Raw genomic sequence first — 18,497 nt, forward strand, 5'->3', positions numbered from 1 at the left:
TGTCGAGGAACCAACTAGGGGGGAGGCCATTTAGACTGGGTGTTGTGTAATGAGAGAGGATTAATTAGCACTCTCGTTCCCCCTTGGGGAAGAGTGACCATAATATGGTGGAATTCTACATTAGGATGGAGAATGAAACAGTTAATTCAGAGACCATGGTCCAGAACTTAAAGAAGGGTAACTTTGAAGGTATGAGGCATGAATTGGCTAGGATAGATTGACGAATGGTATACTTAAGGGGTTGACAGTGGATGGGCAATGGCAGACATTTAGAGACTGCATGGATGAACTACAACAATTGTACATCCCTGTCTGGCGTAAAAATAAAAAAGGGAAGGTGGCTCAACCGTGGCTATCAAGGGAAATCAGGGATAATATTAAAGCCAAGGAAGTGGCATACAAATTGGCCAGAAATAGCAGCGAACCCAGGGACTGGGAGAAATTTAGAACTCAGCAGAGGAGGACAAAGGGTTTGATTAGGGCAGGGAAAATAGAATACGAGAGGAAGCTTGCAGGGAACATTAAGATGGACTTCAAAAGCTTCTATAGATGATATGTAAAGAGAAAAAGGTTAGTAAAGACAAACGTAGGTCCCCTGCAGGTAGAATCAGGGGAAGTCATAACGGGGAACAAAGAAATGGCAGACCAATTGAACAAGTACTTTGGTTCGGTATTCACTGAGGACACAAACAACCTTCCGGATAGAAAAGGGGTCAGAGGATCTCGTAAGAAGGAGGAACTGAGGGATTTCTTTATTAGGCAGAAAATTGTGTTGGGGAAATTGATGGGATTGAAGGCCGATAAATCCCCAGGGCCTGATGGTCTGCATCCCAGAGTACTTAAGGAGGTGGCCTTGGAAATAGCGGATGCATTGACAGTCATTTTCCAACATTCCATCGACTCTGGATCAGTTCCTATCGAGTGGAGGGCAGCCAATGTAACCCCACTTTTTAAAAAAGGAGGGAGAGAGAAAACAGGGAATTATAGACCAGTCAGCCTGACATCGGTAGTGGGTAAAATGATGGAATCAATTATTAAGGATGTCATAGCAGCGCATTTGGAAAGAGGTGACATGATAGGTCCAAGTCAGCATGGATTTGTGAAAGGGAAATCATGCTTGACAAATCTTCTGGAATTTTTTGAGGATGTTTCCAATAGAGTGCACAAGGGAGAACCAGTTGATGTGGTGTATTTGGACTTTGAGAAGGCTTTCGACAAGGTCCCACACAAGAGATTAATGTGTAAAGTTAAAGCACATGGGATTGGGGGTAGTGTGCTGATGTGGATTGAGAACTGGTTGGCAGACAGGAAGCAAAGAGTAGGAGTAAATGGGTACTTTTCAGAATGGCAGGCAGTGACTAGTGGGGTACCGCAAGGTTCTGTGCTGGGGCCCCAGCTGTTTACATTGTACATTAATGATTTAGACAAGGGGATTAAATGTAGTATCTCCAAATTTGCGGGTGATACTAAGTTGGGTGGCAGTGTGAGCTGCGAGGAGGATGCTATGAGGCTGCAGAGTGACTTGGATAGGTTAGGTGAGTGGGCAAATGCATGGCAGATGAAGTATAATGTGGATAAATGTGAGGTTATCCACTTTGGTGGTAAAAACAGAGAGACAGACTATTATCTGAATGGTGACAGATTAGGAAAAGGGGAGGTGCAACGAGACCTGGGTGTCATGGTACATCAGTCATTGAAGGGTGGCATACAGGTACAGCAGGTGGTTAAGAAAGCAAATGGCATGTTGGCCTTCATAGCGAGGGGATTTGAGTACAGGGGCAGGGAGGTGTTGCTACAGTTGTACAGGGCCTTGGTGAGGCCACACCTGGAGTATTGTGTACAGTTTTGGTCTCCTAACTTGAGGAAGGACATTCTTGCTTTTGATGGAGTGCAGCGAAGGTTCACCAGACTGATTCCCGGGATGGCGGACTGACATATCAAGAAAGACTGGATCAACTGGGCTTGTATTCACTGGAGTTCAGAAGAATGAGAGGGGATCTCATAGAAACGTTTAAAATTCTGACGGGTTTAGACAGGTTAGATGCAGGAAGAATGTTCCCAATGTTGGGGAAATCCAGAACCAGGGGTCACAGTCTAAGGATAAGGGGTAAGCCATTTAGGACCGAGATGAGGAGAAACTTCTTCACCCAGAGAGTGGTGAATCTGTGGAATTCTCTACCTCAGAAAGTTGTTGAGGCCAATTCACTAAATATATTCAAAAAGGAGTTAGATGTAGTCCTTACTACTAGGGGGATCAAGGGGTATGGCGAGAAAGCAGGAATGGGGTACTGAAGTTGCATGTTCAGCCATGAACTCATTGAATGGTGGTGCAGGCTCGAAGGCTCGAATGGCCTACTCCTGCACCTATGTTCTATGGCCCCAAGTTTCGTCCCGTGGTAAAAACGGCGCACCTCCGAGCTGGGCGCCTGTTTTTCGCGCCGAAAACTGCGCCTAAAAAAAGGTCCGATATTCTCGAGCTCCTTGGAGCTCGATGTCTGCTTGGCGCGGCGCGCTCTTCGCAGCAGGGGGCGGAGCCTAACACTCACGCCAATTTTCTAAGTAGCAGGGGGCGGGTACAATTTAAATTAGCCTTCGTGGTGCCAGCAACCCTGCGCGTCCGCGTTGGAGCGTGCGCGCAGTCTCACACAAACATTGGCACTCGGCCATTTTTAAAAATACTGCAGAAAAAGTGAAGATTTGTTTCTTGGACCCCTGCAAAGGCTTGTAATTTAATTTTTTTTGATATTTCTGTGTGTGAGGGAGTGCTTTTAGCAGCACTGCTGAATAAATCACCTGCTGAAATCAGTGAGTTCAGCTTTTTACTGCTAAACTTGCAGAACCGGTGCCTGCATTGGTGCATGCAAATTAAGGACTGTGTGTTTGGAGAAATAAGAGTGCGAATTCAACTTTGCAATGGATCAACGTCCACCAAGAACAAAGATGGCAAACCATTGAATAATACGTGGTGTTGACAATGCAGCACCCATTCTGCAAATTTAAATGTAAAACTGTCGATGTGGCTGCCTCTCCCTGTCCAAATGGCCTCAGTCCCCCTCACAGCTCGAAGGCTGCTGCTGTATCTTCGGCTGCCATCGAGCCACTGACGCCGCCCCTAAAGCGTGGCCGAATGGCCTCAAGCACCATAAAGAGCTGCGTGTGTCAGGTGTTGATTCCTCGGCTGCCGGCCAGCCACTGACGCCGCTGATATCCTATGGCCGAATGGCCTCACGTCGGTCCGCTGCTGATTCTTCGGCTGCCGGCCAGCCACTGACGCCGCTGATATCTCATGGCCGAATGGCCTCGGGTCCGTCCGGTGTTGCTTCTTCGCGGCCAGCCACGAAGAGAATGAAGGCCTGCCTCAAGCACTGCAGCTCAGCTCGAAGCTTGCTGCCGCTGCCGTCGAGACACTGACGCCACACCGCTGCCTGTCTCCAACATGAAAGGCCTGCCTGAAGCACAGCAGCTCGAAGGCTGATGCTATTTCACACAGGTAGGAACATGGTTTATTTAATCCTTCCTTTGCTTATAAATTTTTATTCAGGTTGGATTTATTTGTATAATATTTGTATAAGTATAACTAAGGATTGATTGTAAAATTTAATGACTTCCCTTGCCCCCCCTACCCCCCACCTCGTTCCCTACGCCTAATTTGTAACCTACGCCTGATTTTCCAAAGTGTAGACAAGGTTTTTTCGAGTGTACAAAAATCTTCACTTACTCCATTCTAAGTTAGTTTGGAGTAAGTTTTCACTTACGAAACTTTGAAATCAGGCGTAAGTGGCTGGACACGCCCCCTTTTGAAAAAAAAATTCTGTTCCAAAGTGAAACTGTTCTAACTGACTAGAACTGGAGCAAACTAAATGACGAGAATTCCGATTTCTAAGATACTCCGTTCTACACCAGTTGCCCCTAAAAATCAGGAGCAAATCATGTGGAAACTTGGGGCCTATGTTTCTAATTTATCAGACATGTTTGAGAAAAAAATATCACAACTCATTTGTACCCCCAAAAATATCTTATTTAACAATCAGCTTTCTATATAACTGACACATGGGGAGAGACTGGATCGACTGGGCCTGTATTCACTGGAGTTTAGAAGGATGCGAGGGGATCACATAGAAACATATAAAATACTGACGGGACTGGACAGGTTAGATGCAGGAAGAATGTTCCCGATGTTGGGGAAGTCCAGAACCAGGGGACACAGTCCAAGGATAAGGGGTAAGCCATTTAGGACTGAGATGAGGAGAAACTTCTTCACTCAGAGAATTGTGAACCTGTGGAATTCCCTGCTGCAAAGAGTTGTTGATGCCAGTTCGTTGGATATATTCAAGAGGGAGTTAGATATGGCCCTTATGGCTAAGGGGATCAACGGGTATGGAGAGAAAGCAGGAAAGGGGTACTGAGAGAATGATCAGCCATGATCTTATTGAATGGTGGTGCAGGCTTGAAGGACCGAATGGCCTACTCCTGCACCTATTTTCTATGCTTCTATACAATAAAAATTATTTTCTTTGGTATTCTAAGTCTCTTCAAGGGTATTCTGAATGCATGCGTATCCCAATTTTCTGATAGGACAAAGAATCCCCCTCACCACCTCCCCCCCCCCCCCCCCCCAGTTGGGCGAAGGTGCATAAAGATCTTTGATCCAGCCCACATGATCCCAGGCTGCACATAAGCTCTTGGAATACGTGGGCCCGTACTGGACTTTGCAGCTAGGCCTCAGAGCACAAGTCTACCCCTTCCTCCGAGACCATCTGCTCTTTGATCTTCTCTCTATCAGGAGAAGCATGTTCCCAGCCAGGAACTGCTCAGATCAGGAATTCCACCAGGGCACACATGCCCTAAATCACAGGGGCAGAGGAAAGCAGCAGTTACAGAAGTGAAAGGTGTTGCAATTCACAAGGCGTTTACCTGCACATTCCATCGTTAGACAATTTTCCTTCAATCTTACGTCAGTACTGTTCTTTGCTTCAGAATAACCTTCTTGCTCTCCCATGGGCTCTTTTCGCAAAGGTTTTATGTAATCAGCTCTACAGCAGCCTAAGAGAAATAACATCAATTCGATGTTTTGGAAAGTATATCAAAATAAAACTTGTTACATGTATCAGTTTTTTGGTATTTTGCCTGTGTTATCAGAGTTGATCTTTTGTTAAATTAATTATTTTTCTAAACTACAACAATAAGCTGCCTCATAGTTCGATTCGGTTCACAATGTTGCTAATGAGTATCAATTCGTTATTGAGAGGCAGGATTGTTATGTAAAATGTCACGGATTTTTGGGCTACTGTAAGAAGATGGCTCCTTGTGCCGTCTGAGGGCTCAGGTGCCTTTCCATTTAATTCACACTTCGCTAAGACATGTGCCTCATGCTCCCACATCAAAAAGGGATAAGGTCTCCCCACATGGTAGTAACTTTAATTGACAACTGAACCTCTCATCTGACAGACTTGAATGAAAAAAATAAAGACTTGCATTTCTATAGCGCCTTTCACGACTACCATACGTCCTAAAGTGCTTTGCAGCCAATGAAGTACTTTTTGGAGTGCAGTAATGTGATAATGACCAGATAATCTGTTTTTAGTGATGCTGATTGAGGGATAGATATTGGCCAGGACACCGGGGATAACTCCCCTGCTCTTCTTCAAAATAGTGCCCTGGGATCTTTCACGTCCACCTGAGAGGGCAGACGGGGCCTCGGTTTAACTTCTCATCTGAAAGATGGCACCTCTGACATTGCAGCACTCCCTTAGTGCTGAACTGAAGTGAGACTATGAACCCACAATCTCCTGACTCGGAGCTGAGAGTGCTACCCACTGAGCCACAGCTGAATGGGAGCAGCTCATAAGGTCTCTCTCACAACACAGTTATAGTACTTGGGAACAATGGGCCAAAAATTGCAGCCGGACCAAAATGTTTTTAATGAAAATACCTGGAATGGTCCCGGAGGAACATAGACTTGTGCTCCAAGGCCTAGCAGCACAGTCCAGCATAGGGGCCCAATTATTCCAGGCGCGTATATGCAGCCTGGAATCATGGCCAGACCAACCAATGAAAATGGTGCATTCCCATTCACAGTAAAATGGAGATCACCATTTCTATGAATGGGGATACCCCCAAAAACAGAAACATTTTAAAGAAATTAGAAAAACACAAACATATTTAAAATTAATTGAAATGAAAACATTTAATTTAATTCAGACAAAAATTTTTGAATTTTTAAAAATATTTTTTAATAGGGGTCAAAATAAACTTACCTTACTGGACAGGGATTTTAATATAAAAACTGATAACATTTTATTTTCTATCACGCCGGCTTTAATCTGGCGTAAGAGTTTGAAGGATATTTGTTGGGCAAGAGCTGGGCAAATAGCCCAAATCTCTGCCCGCGAAGGCCCTTTTCTTGGGGATGCGTTGGAACTGTCAAAAGAAATTGACAGTTTGCATTGCGCATTGAGAACTGGCACTTGTGGGGTCTCTATAGGTGTGTGCGCACATCGTATGCGCCCGAGGAGACCGCGATTTTTAGCCCATTACTTTAGTCAAGCCAGTGGGACAAGAGAACATATATGCAAGTTACTGAAAAGTAAATTCCAATTTAAAATTGGAATTATTATTGGTGTCCTGGCCAATATTTATCCCTCAATCAACATAACAAAAATAGATTATCTGGTCATTACCACATTGCTGTTTGTGAGAGCTTGCTGTGCGCAAATTGGCTGCCGTGTTTCCTACATTACAACAGTGATTACACTTCAAAAAGTATTGGCTATAAAGCGCTTTGGGACATCCGGTGGTCATGAAAGGCACTATATAAATGCAAGTTTTTTTTTCTTTCAATTTAGATCACATTGACCTTTAGTTATATTACATTCTGATGTCTACCCCAGCCAGATACATGTCCAGCTCTCTCACTGGCTCCAATTCTGTTCCCTGTAACGCCAGGCTTGTCTACATGCAAACACTATACTTTTCTAAGTTAAACATAATTTTCCAAACACAGATCCATTTCCCCAACACACTCGCACATATCTTGATATAATCTGCAAACATGTGGATCATCCCCCCCAACACCTACATCTAGGTCATTAATGAAAATAGCAAATAGCAACGGTACGATCCCCGAGGGACACCACTGGTAACTGGTCTCCAAGAAGATCCAAATCCATTCATTTCTGTCTGCCTGCCTGCAGCTAATTCTTAAACCACCACAGCAGCTTACCTCTAATTCCACAAGATTCAACCTTGTAAAGTGAAGCATCTTGTGAGGTACCTTATCAAAAGCATTTTGAAAGTCCAGACAAGGCTCTTACCTGAGGGAAATCGTCTGTGCCTCTGAAGGGAGGAAGAGTCCACAAATGTTTTCTTGCAATCGTCGCACTTGTACGGTTTTTCCCCAGTGTGGCGACGCAGATGTACCTTCAGGTGTGTACTACGATGAAATGCTTTGGCACAGAAAGTACACACGTAAGGACGTTCACCTGTGTGAGTTCGACGATGGTCATTTAGGTTGGACTTCTCTGCAAAGCCTCTTCCGCATTCATCACACACGTATGGCTTCTCTCCGGTGTGAGTGCGTCTGTGCATCGTTAACTGTGCTTTGCGCAAAAATCTCCTCCCACAGTATTCACATTTAAAGCATTTCCCTCCAGTAGAAATAATGTCATTGCTCAAAGATGCAACCTCTTTGAATGTCTTTTCATTGTTCAAAGGTCTCAAACAGGAGATGGTTTTGTTATCAGTTTTATAGTTTATGCTATTCATCTTACCCATTGGAGAATGGGAAGCATTAGTTCTTTTGTCTTCGAATGGGCAATCACTCAGCCGGGTCAAAGTACCGCCCAACAAAATGTCCACCGCGGAGCTGCTATCGTAATCACCATGTTTTGTGAAATCCTCAGGGTAACGGTTGCCTGAATTCCCAGAGCACGCTACTTCAATAGGATCTACTTCAGGAAGTGCACAGATTGACCCTATAGTAATTTTTAAAAGTTTTGATGCAACTTGAAGACAGATACCAAAACAAGACACACAAAAATGTATACCCAAGATGTCAGTTCATTAAGCATACAGTTGTCACCTTAGTCCAGTGGTAGCATTCGCACCCGTCAGAAAGTTGTGAGTTCAAGACCAACTACAGAATTTTGAGCATATAATCCAGGCTGACATATCAGTGCATTACCGAGGGAGCACTGCATGGTCAGAGGTGCCATCTTTCGGAAGCAAGGCCATGGTTTGCCTGGTAGATGGAAAGGAAGCCATTGTACTATTCGAGCAAGAGCAGAGGAGTTCCCTGGGTGTCCTAGCCAACATTTATTCCTCAACCAACTCCACTAAAACAGATGATCTGATCATTTTTCTCACTACTGTTTGTGGGATCTGGCTGTATGTGGATTGGCTGCCATGTTTGCCTACATTGACATCAAAAGTACTTCATTGGCTGTGAAGTGTTTGAGGACATCCCAAGGACTGGAAAGGTACCACACACACACACACTCATCATCCTTCAGTCTTTCTTTATGTAGCTGGTCAAGCAGATAATTGATTAAAGAAGGAATCTAGGACTATGAAAACAATTTCAAAAATTTTTACTGGCAGTTTCTTTTTGAGTGACCTATTGGGTCCCATTTTATATTTTATGCCACATGTTCAGTAAGTTTTTTTCTGAAATGTGAAATGCCTTCAATATAACGGTGCAATATAAATGCAATTTATTGTTGAAAAGAATTAAGGAAATACAATTATTTTATTACATAGGAACTTGTAACTCCATAACACAACACCTTGTAATTATATAGTGCCTTTAACATAGTAAAACGGACCCAGGCGCTTCACAGGAGCGTTATCAAACAATATTTGACACCAAGCCACATACGGACAAAAGCTTGGTATGAGAGGTAGGTTTTAAGGAGTGTCTTAAAGGAGGAGGGAGGGGCGGAGGAGGGAATTCAGAGCTTAGGGCCTAGGCAGCTGAGAGCACAGCCACCAATGGTTGAGCGATTAAAATCAGGGATGTTCAAGAGACCACAATTAGAGAAGTGCAGATATCTTGGGGGTTGTAGGGCTAATTATTGTACAGTGAAGCTGTTGCATGATAGTCAGTGTTGTAACAAGCTGGCTAACTTGCACATTGTGAACAGTGGTAGAATAAGTGTTTTGTGCTTGTATAGTTAGAGAAATAGGACTGAGACAGAAGAAAGCATTAAGCAAAACAATAGTCGCTGTGTGAAGTGCTGAAGATTAGTGTTTACAGCTGGCACGAGGGTTGATAGCTTAATAAGTGTCACTGTTGGATGTGTAATTGTGAACAACATGTGATGCAGTAAACGATATTGGAGATAAAATATCTAGTTCAAAAATAACTCAGTTCAAGAGTGGTATAAAATCCCATACAAGTATCTGACTTGTGGTCACACTCTTCTAGTCGTGCAATGATTTTAATTTAATCTTGGAGTCACGGGAGGAGGAACTTTATTTTTTACTCATCCATACTTTGGATGTCACAAGAGCTGCTCAAATGTTCTAAAATGTTAATTCTATTTTCATCCCATCAATATCCATCACTTAGCTCTATATTAGCTATAAGGCACTTTGGGACGTCCTAAGATTGTAAAAGACGTTATATAAATGCAAGTTCTTTCTTTATTTTTATTCATGTACTCAGAATAGTTATCACTTTTCTCTTCGTCCATCTCAACAATCTTCATCCTTGCCAATTTCAAATATTTTTCCCCCGCCCTTCACAATCCAGTATCTTCTAGAACATTTTTAGGAACTTCCTATAGGGCTCAATTTTCCCCAAAGCATTTTTTTTGGAGTACTTGATGAGTTACGCCCGATTTTTTGGGTGGTGCGTTCTCCCGCCCCTAGCCTTGACCGAAGGGCTTGCCAGTGCGTTGTCCCGCTCCTAGCCCAGGCCGAGTGGTCTCCCGGTCTGCACCCCTGCCCCTAGCCGAAGGGCTTGCTGGTGGGTTCTCCTGCCCCAGCCCAGGCCGAGTGGCCTCCCGGTCTGCACCCCGTCCCCTAGCCCAGGCCGAGTAGCCTCCCGGTCCACCCCTAGCCCAGGCCGAGTGGCCTCCCAGTCCACTCCCCCGTCCCTGAGCCCAGGCTGAGTGGTCTCCTCCCTCCCGGTTCCCGCACCTAACTACACCCGAAAGGCTTCCCCTCACCTATCTCTTCCTTCCCCACCTATCTCTCTTACCTTTCTTGCTGCTGCTGCTGTCCGGACATCTGCTGCACTTACCTGCGTCGATTTCCTTACATGCGCCAATTTCTTTAACTCTCCACAAGGGTTTTCTCGAGAGGCCACATACGCTGGCCTAAGTAGAAATGGAGTAACTATTAACTGGCCAAAGTTGCCTAAATGGCAGAATTGGCATAGGTGGCTGGTAACGCCCCCTTCTGAGAAAAAAAAACGTGCCTAAAAAAAACGTAACTAACTGAGTTATGCTGGTGCAAATTGATTGGGGAAACTGGGGATTTTTAAGTTAGGCCAGAAAAAGCAGTCTACTCCAAAAAAAAAACGGCGCAAATACTGGGGAAAATTGAGCCCATAGTTACTATCTATAGGATTGGATTTATTTGAAAATAATATTGTTACCTCTGTACTGCCTTTGGTTTTCCATGTTATTTTCTTGGATAAACTGCAAATCACCGTTGGTGTTTGTATTATAATTCTGACCTTGTTCAGTCATTGGCGCGTTTAGGTGCACTGCTGCTGAATCTATCTTGTCGGTTTTGCAGCAAGCTGAGAAAAAATATAAAAGCAAGTTTCGCATTAAAAGCTTCCATTGTCCACAATAGTCCAGATAGTCCATAATAAGCAGGGGATTCACAGTCAATTTGAGACTTTAACAGGAATAGAACTTATTAGTATAAAATGCTTCACATGATAGTTCAAAGACTTTAAATACCTAAACAATCTTGTACCACGGAGTGAGAAAGCATCATTAGTATTAATCAGAATAACATTAAAAAGATTTACTACATTACTACACTTCAAAACCACTTCATTGGCTGTGAAGCGCTTTGGGATGTGCTGAGGTTGTGAAAGAGGTTACATATATGCAAGATCTTCATAATGTTCTCAGTCCACGGCTGATAGTCAAGCATCTGAGAGTTCAGCATTACCAGCCTCTTTGTAAATATGGCTACTATTGTAAGGGTCCAGGACTAACTTATCAAGGTTTAGAATTCTAACCAACATCTTGCACTACTAATGGGTGTGACATGATCCTGTGCCTATGATTTTCTACACAGTGAGCCTCTGATTTTAAGTTGTGAAGTGGAAGCTGAACAGACAAAGAGGAAATTAATCTTACAGGACGAATGGTTCTGTTCTGTAAGGTTTCAATTTTTGGCCGTTTCATTTGCTGGGTGTGGAAACCCAGTGGTTAGGGTACTGGATCAGTAACCAAGGACCAAATTGCAGGCACAGGATAGGGTCTCGCCATTTAGTGGTGCAGCATGTTTCAGTATTCTCGAGAGTGGCACTTGAGCAACATGTTGGATAGAATTGTGACCCCCCCTGATGAAAAGTTAGGGTGCGATTTCAAATCCCACCACAGCAAATTGTGAAATTGAAGTCAATGTGGGCTAGAAAAATTAACCGAGAAAATAATCCAGATTGTCGTAAAAACCCATACATCGCTAACTTTTCCAGTTCTGATGAAAGGTCACAGACCTGAAACGTTAACGCTGTTTCTCCACGGATGCTTCCTGGCCTGCTGAGTGTTTCCAGCATTTTCTGTTTTTGTGTCGGATTCCAGCATCCGCGGTATTTTGCTATTGCATTGTGTTGTGTTGTAAAAACCCAACTGTTTCACTAATGTCTGTCAGTGAAGGGAGCCTACCTATCCCTCCCCAGTCTGACCTTTGTGGTTGATTCTAAATGCCCTCCGAAGTGGCCTAGCAAGCCACAGTTCACCATTGCAGGAGCACCACAAGGACAGCAAGGTTACTGGAAATGGATAATAAATGAACAAATTAAAACTAAAATCTGTTGAGCATCACAGATGAAAAGAAGCACTAAAACATCTACAGAATACATTGGGCCTGAATTTGCAGTCAGCAGTGAAGCGATGGCGATCACCACTGACCACGAAGAAAGCTGCCCACAAAGATCTTGTGATTGCTCTGCCAAAAATTTTCGGCTTCTCGATATTATATTGATTGTAACACTGTCAAAAGGGGATTCCCGGCGCAAAGCAGCAGTCATATCATCAAGCTGTCTAAGCAGCCAATCACACTGAACAATTCAAGCAGATAGCAAACCAGGATATAAAAAGCACAGATTCAATTCACTTTTTAAACATTTTACAGAGAGTGAAATAAAGATTGTGACATATACATGAGGTTAAGGTTGAAGCTGAAATATCAAAGTAACTTAAAAAAGAAATATTTTTATAATTTTAAACATCTAGTAATTTTCTATCATAATGGAGAAATTTGACATTCCACAAATATAAAATTAGTCTTTTAGGGCCAGAACGGTTGTTAAAACCACAGTTAAACCTATTCCAACAAGGCTTAACTTTTACTGGGGTGTTTAACAGCTCAATTAGATTGGAAAAGCTCAGGTTTTTGCCAGTTCAAGTGATTTCAGTGATTGCCAGCTGTGGGGAGTTCCATAGCACAACCTGTGGCGGAGCAGTGCGTGACTGACCGCAACTTCAGCATTTCCATGTTCATCTGCGCATGCGCCAAATCCTGAAGTTATGATCCATTTCAGAGGGGTAATGACGGTGAACACGGACAGTTTTGCCGTCATTACCCACCACAAAATCCGGGCCGTATGTTCCAGATTGGTACAACAACTTTCACTCGCTCTATGTTATTTTTGGTAATATTACGTTAGTTGTGTATATAATGGGTACGTGGCTGTGACTTGACAGAAGCAGCAAGAAAAAATGATTATTCTCACAAGTTAACATGAAACAAAACTTGAAAAAAACTCAAATATTTACAAATTAAAACAAAAACTAAAGCTAAATAGAAAAGGAATAAAATCAATCACTGCAGATGAATTATCACAAGATATCACTGCCCACTCTGGCAGCATTTGGTCTGCCATTCCTCAATGTAGTTACAGTCTTGGGATTAAATCTGTGATAAAGCTTGATATGAAGTTAGGGAACGTAACTCGACTTGCCCATATACCGAATATGAACAATACTTGCGATGCTGCACTAAACACTACAGAAGAATGAACGGATAAAAATCCCAGATATATTGTCAGTCGTGGCTCAGTTGGTAGCACACACCCTTCTGATTCATGTCCCACTCGAGACCCAAGCACAAAAATATAGGCTGACACTCTGGGAGTGCTGCACGGTCAGAGGTGCCATCCTTCAGGTGAGACATTAAACCAAGGCCCTGTTTGCTCTCTCAAGCGGACGTAAAAATCCCATACGTTATTTTGAAGAAGTGCAGAGGAGTTATCCCCGGTGTCCTGGCCAATATTTATCCCTCAACCAACATAATAGATGATGTCATTATCACATTGCTGTTTGTGGGAGCTTGCTGAGCTTGAGGCATGGCTGACAACTAAGAAACAGAAAAACTTACATACTAAATGATTCCCGTGACAAAAAGCATTAAGATTATGCTGCATTATTACAAGATAACGTTTCATTATTCAACAATGGATTCATATATTTTTCTGTTGGTCATTACCACTGAATGCCAGCACCAGATGTATGGACTCAAGTTTCAGCTCGAGTTGCTCCCATTTTTTAGTTGAGTATGGAGTATCTTAGAAATCGCAATTCTCGGCATTTAGTTTGCTCCAGTTCTAGTTATTAAGAATAGTTTCGTTTTAGTACAGTTTTTTTTTCAAAAGGGGGCATTACCAGTCACTTATGCCTGTTTTGCAAGTTTAGGCAGCGAAAAGTTACTCCAAACTAACTTAGAACGGAGTAAGTGTAGATTTGTGTACGCTCAGAAAAACCTTGCCTACATTTTATAAATTAGACGCAGGCAGCAAGAGATGGGGGAGGGGAAGGGAAGTTAGAAGGAAGTTAAGGGATTTTACAAAGCATTAAACACTTCACTTTTACCAATAAAGAGCCATCATCAATAATAAATGATAAATAAATCAATAAATCAACCAATAAATCAATCAAAAAAAAATTAAAAATAAAAAATAATTTTAAAAAAATCAATCAATAATAAATTTAAAGTTTCTACTCACCTACTGCAGCACCAGGAGCCCTCCAACAGCCTGCTGAAGAGCTTCTCGGGCGGGGCCCGCTCCTGAGGAGTACCGGTCGGGCGGGCCCCGTCGCCGCCGAGATCGGGCGGGGCCCGTCCTGGAGGAGATGCCGGTCGGGCGGGCCCCGTCGCCGCCGAGATCGGGTGGGCCCCGCCGCCGAGGAGATACCGGTCGGGCGGGCCCCGCCGCTGAGGTGCTCGGGCGGGCCCCGCCGCTGAGGTGCTCGGGCAGGGCCCGCCGCTGAGGTGCTCGGGCAGGGCCCGCCGCTGAGGTGCTCGGGCAGGCCCCGCCGCTGAGGTGCTCGGGCGGGCCCCGTCGCCGCCGAGATCGGGCAGGGCCTGCCCCCGACGAGATGACAGGCGTGCCCCGCCGCCGAAGAGGTAAGGGCAGTCAGGCAACTCGGCCTGGGATAGGGACGACATCCCTTCGGCCAGGGATAGGGTAGTCGCTCGGAGACAGGATGCGCTGGGGGAGGGCCAGGAGCTACTGCGTACGCACGCAGCTGCCGGCACTCTTTTTGGCGCAAAGCTGTAGCTCCACCCACAGCAGCTCCTGCTGCACCGCGCCAAGCTGGAAACGGCCCGACGTATATCCAAGAATCGTGAGGTAAGTAATCGGCGCAATCTCTGTTCCACAAATTAGGTGGGCCTCTCCGATGTGCGCCGTTCTAGCGGGGGTCCGAAACTTGAGCCCATTACGACCATCAAAATCCAAATTCTTCCACAACCTCTCCAACATCCTAAATGCTCAAAAATGACACCAACCTCCAACACAGCAACTGAAATCACAATAGACAATTGCTATAGTTCAGCAGAACAACACGAGTAGGTCCTGCATTTTTAAAATTATTTACCCATTGTAGAAAGAGATCAAACAGGTCACACTGCGATACAGTGTTTAAACTCAGAGACCCACCTGGACTTAGCTTCATCTCCCATCCACTGTGCAGTTAAATAGAATTTTTTTATTATGGCACTGTGTTACATTTGTGGGGGAGGGTGTTAACTCTGGATAATTTTCCACATATCTAGGTAATTTGTAGTGAGCTCAAGGATCAAATAGAATACCTTTGTGACTGTATTTGGGCTTCCCACTCCAAAGACTTAAGCACAAAAATCTAGGTTGACTCTCCAGTGCAGTCTGTGGTGCTGCACTGTTGGAGGTGCCATCTTTCGGAGGAGATGTTAACCCGAGGTCCTGTGTGCCTTTTCAGGTGGACGTAAAAGATCCTATAGCACTATTTCGAAGAAGAGCAGGGGAGTTATCCCCGGTGTCCTGGCCAATATTTATCCCTCAATCAACATTTGATTATCCAGTCATTATCACATTGTTGTTTGTGGGAGCTTGATGTGCGCAAATTGGCTGCCGTGTTTCCTACATTACAATGATGACTACACTTCAAAAGTACTTCATTGGCTGTAAAGCGCTTTAGGACGTCCAGTGGTCGTGAAAGCAGATTTATAATTGTAGTTTAATAAAAAAGGAACTCTTCCTTTTTTATAAACTGGTTTTCTCATATAACTTCCGATAGTGTGTGACCTTCCTAGTCTTGTGAAGGTGATATCATCAGCATTCCTTTTGACTATTACTTTAATATATCTATTTGGCAGTTTATAGTTTAACAGTAAATGCATAATAAATAATAACACTGGAGATTTTCAGTAATTGCGGACTTAGGATTAACTCTCCTCCGTGGCAGGCAGAAAATAATAAGCATGCAAAACAGCAATGCAAATTGGACAAGTCTCCTGAACATTAATCTTTACAGAATAAAAACAGAAAGTGCTGGAAATATTCAGCAGGTCAGGCAGCATCTGTGGACAGAGAGACAGAGTTAACGTTTCAGGATGATGACCTTTCATGAGTTCTGCATCACTTTAAAGGGACTGCACACAAAAAGAAAAAGAGGGAACATTGCTTCAGACTGACTATTAAATTAAAAGACAGGCTGAGAAATAATTAGCAAAATGTTACTAGGCTAAATTAAAGTTAAAGTATGTGGCTCAAGCTCAAAAAGAGCTACCAATCAAACATCCAGGGGTATTCAATATTCAGGAAGGATAGTCAGAAAAGAAAAGGAGGTGGGGTACCGTTGCTGGTTAAAGAGGAGATTAAGGCAATAGTAAGGAAGGACATTAGCTTGGATGATGTGGAATCTGTATGGGTAGAGCTGCAGAATACCAAAGGGCAGAAAACGCTAATGGGAGTTGTGTACAGACCACCACACAGTAGTAGTGAGGTTGGGGACAGCATCAAACAGGAAATTAGGGATGCATGTAATAAAGGTACAGCAGTTATCATGGGTGACTTTAATCTACATATAGATTGGGCTAACCAAACTGGTAGCAGTACTGTGGAGGAGGATTTCCTGGAGTGTATTAGGGATGGTTTTCTAGACCAATATGTCGAGGAACCAACTAGAGGGCTGGCCATCCTAGACTGGGTGATGTGGAAAGAGAAAGGACTAATTAGCAATCTTGTTGTGCGAGGCCCCTTGGGGAAGAGTGATCATAATATGGTAGAATTCTTTATTACGATGGAGATTGACACAGTTAATTCAGAGACTAGGGTCCTGAACTTAAAGAAAGGTAACTTCGATGGTATGAGACGTGAATTGGCTAGAATAGACTGGCGAATGATACTTAAAGGGTTGCGGGTGGATAGGCAATGGCAAACATTTAAAGATCACATGGATGAACTTCAACAATTGTACATCCCTGTCTGTAGTAAAAATAAAATGGGGAAGGTGGCTCAACCGTGGCTAACAAGGGAAATTAGGGATAGTGTTAAATCCAAGAAAGAGGCATTATAAATTGGCCAAAAAATCAGCAAACCTGAGGACTGGAATAAATTTAGAATTCAGCAGAGGAGGACAAAGGGTTTAATTAGGAAGGGGAAAATAGAGTACGAGAGGAAGCTTACTGGGAACATAAAAACTGACTGCAAAAGCTTCTATAGATATGAGACGAGAAAAGGATTAGTGAAGACAAATGTAGGTCCCTTGCAGTGACGGGATCGGTCCAAGTCAGCATGGATTTATGAGAGGGAAATCATGCTTGACAAATCTTCTGGAATTTTTTTAAGATGTAACTAGTACAGTGGACAAGGGAGAACCAGTGGATGTGGTGTATTTGGACTTTCAAAAGGCTTTTGACAAAGTCCCACACAAGAGATTGGTGTGCAAAATTAAAGCACATGGTATTGGGGGTAATGTATTGACGTGGATAGAGAACTGGTTGGCAGACAGGAAGCAGAGAGTCGGGATGAACGGGTCCTTTTCAGAATGGCAGGCAGTGACCAGTGGGGTGCCACAGGGCTCAGTGATGGGACGCTAGCTATTTACAATATACATCAATGATTTAATTGAAGGAATTAAGTGTAATATCTCTAAGTTTGCAGATGTCACTAAACTGGATGGCGGTGTGAGCTGTGAGGAGGATGCTAAGAGGCTGCAGGGTGACTTGGACAGGTTAGGTGAGTGGGAAAATGCACGGCAGATGCAGTATAATGTGGATAGATGTGAGGTTATCCACTTTGGTGGCAAAAACACGAAGGCAGAATATTAGCTGAATGGCGGCAGATTAGGAAAAGGGGAGGTGCAACGAGACCTGGGTGTCATGGTACATCAGTCATTGAAGGTTGGCATGCAGGTGCAGCAGGCGGTGAAGGCGGCAAATGGCATGTTGGCCTTCATAGCTAGAGGATTTGAATATAGGAGCAGGGAGGTCTTGCTGCAGCTGTACAGGGCCTTGGTGAGGCCTCACCTGGACTATTGTATTCAGTTTTGATCTCCTAATCTGAGGAAGGACGTTCTTGCTATTGAGGGAGTGCAGCGAAGGTTCACCAGATTGATGCCCGGGATGGCAGGACTGACATACGAGGAGAGACTGGATCGACCTGGGCCTGTATTTACTGGAGTTTAGAAGGATGAGAGGGGATCTCATAGAAACATAAAATTCTGACGGGACTGGACAGGTTAGATGCAGGAAGAATGTTCCCGATGTTGGGGGGAGTCCAGAACCAGGGGTCACAGTCTAAGGATAAGGGGTAAGCCATTTAGGACCGAGATGAGGAGAAACTTCTTCATTCAGAGAGTTGTTACCCTGTGGAATTCTCTACCGCAGAGAGTTGTTGAGGCCAGTTCGTTAGATATATTCAAGAGGGAGTTAGATATGGCCCTTTCGGCTAAAGGGATCAAGGGGTATGGAGAGAAAGCAGGAAAGGGGTACTTTGGTGAATGATCAGCCATGATCTCATTGAATGGTGGTGCAGGCTTGAAGGGCTG

General features: G+C 43.9%; 1 protein-coding gene across 6 annotated transcripts in view; it reads right to left on the reverse strand.

Annotated features, from left to right (window-relative positions):
* The window catches only part of LOC139280172 (zinc finger protein 420-like), a 69,570-nt gene that overhangs the window by 2,617 nt on the left and 48,456 nt on the right, over positions 1–18,497 (reverse strand). For 4 of the 6 annotated variants that reach the window (XM_070899734.1, XM_070899732.1, XM_070899735.1 and 1 more), the window contains 4 exons: positions 11,873–11,959; positions 10,601–10,747; positions 7,314–7,973; positions 4,915–5,043 (listed from right to left, as the gene is read on the reverse strand). In XM_070899734.1, coding sequence (XP_070755835.1) covers positions 4,915–5,043; positions 7,314–7,973; positions 10,601–10,747; positions 11,873–11,959 — 1,023 coding nt within the window. The remainder of the gene's footprint in view (positions 1–4,914; positions 5,044–7,313; positions 7,974–10,600; positions 10,748–11,872; positions 11,960–18,497) is intronic. The other 2 variants (XM_070899733.1, XM_070899736.1) reach the window with 2 other exon arrangements.

Source organism: Pristiophorus japonicus, chromosome 14 (assembly GCF_044704955.1).
Source record: "Pristiophorus japonicus isolate sPriJap1 chromosome 14, sPriJap1.hap1, whole genome shotgun sequence".
Taxonomy (NCBI): domain Eukaryota; kingdom Metazoa; phylum Chordata; class Chondrichthyes; family Pristiophoridae; genus Pristiophorus; species Pristiophorus japonicus.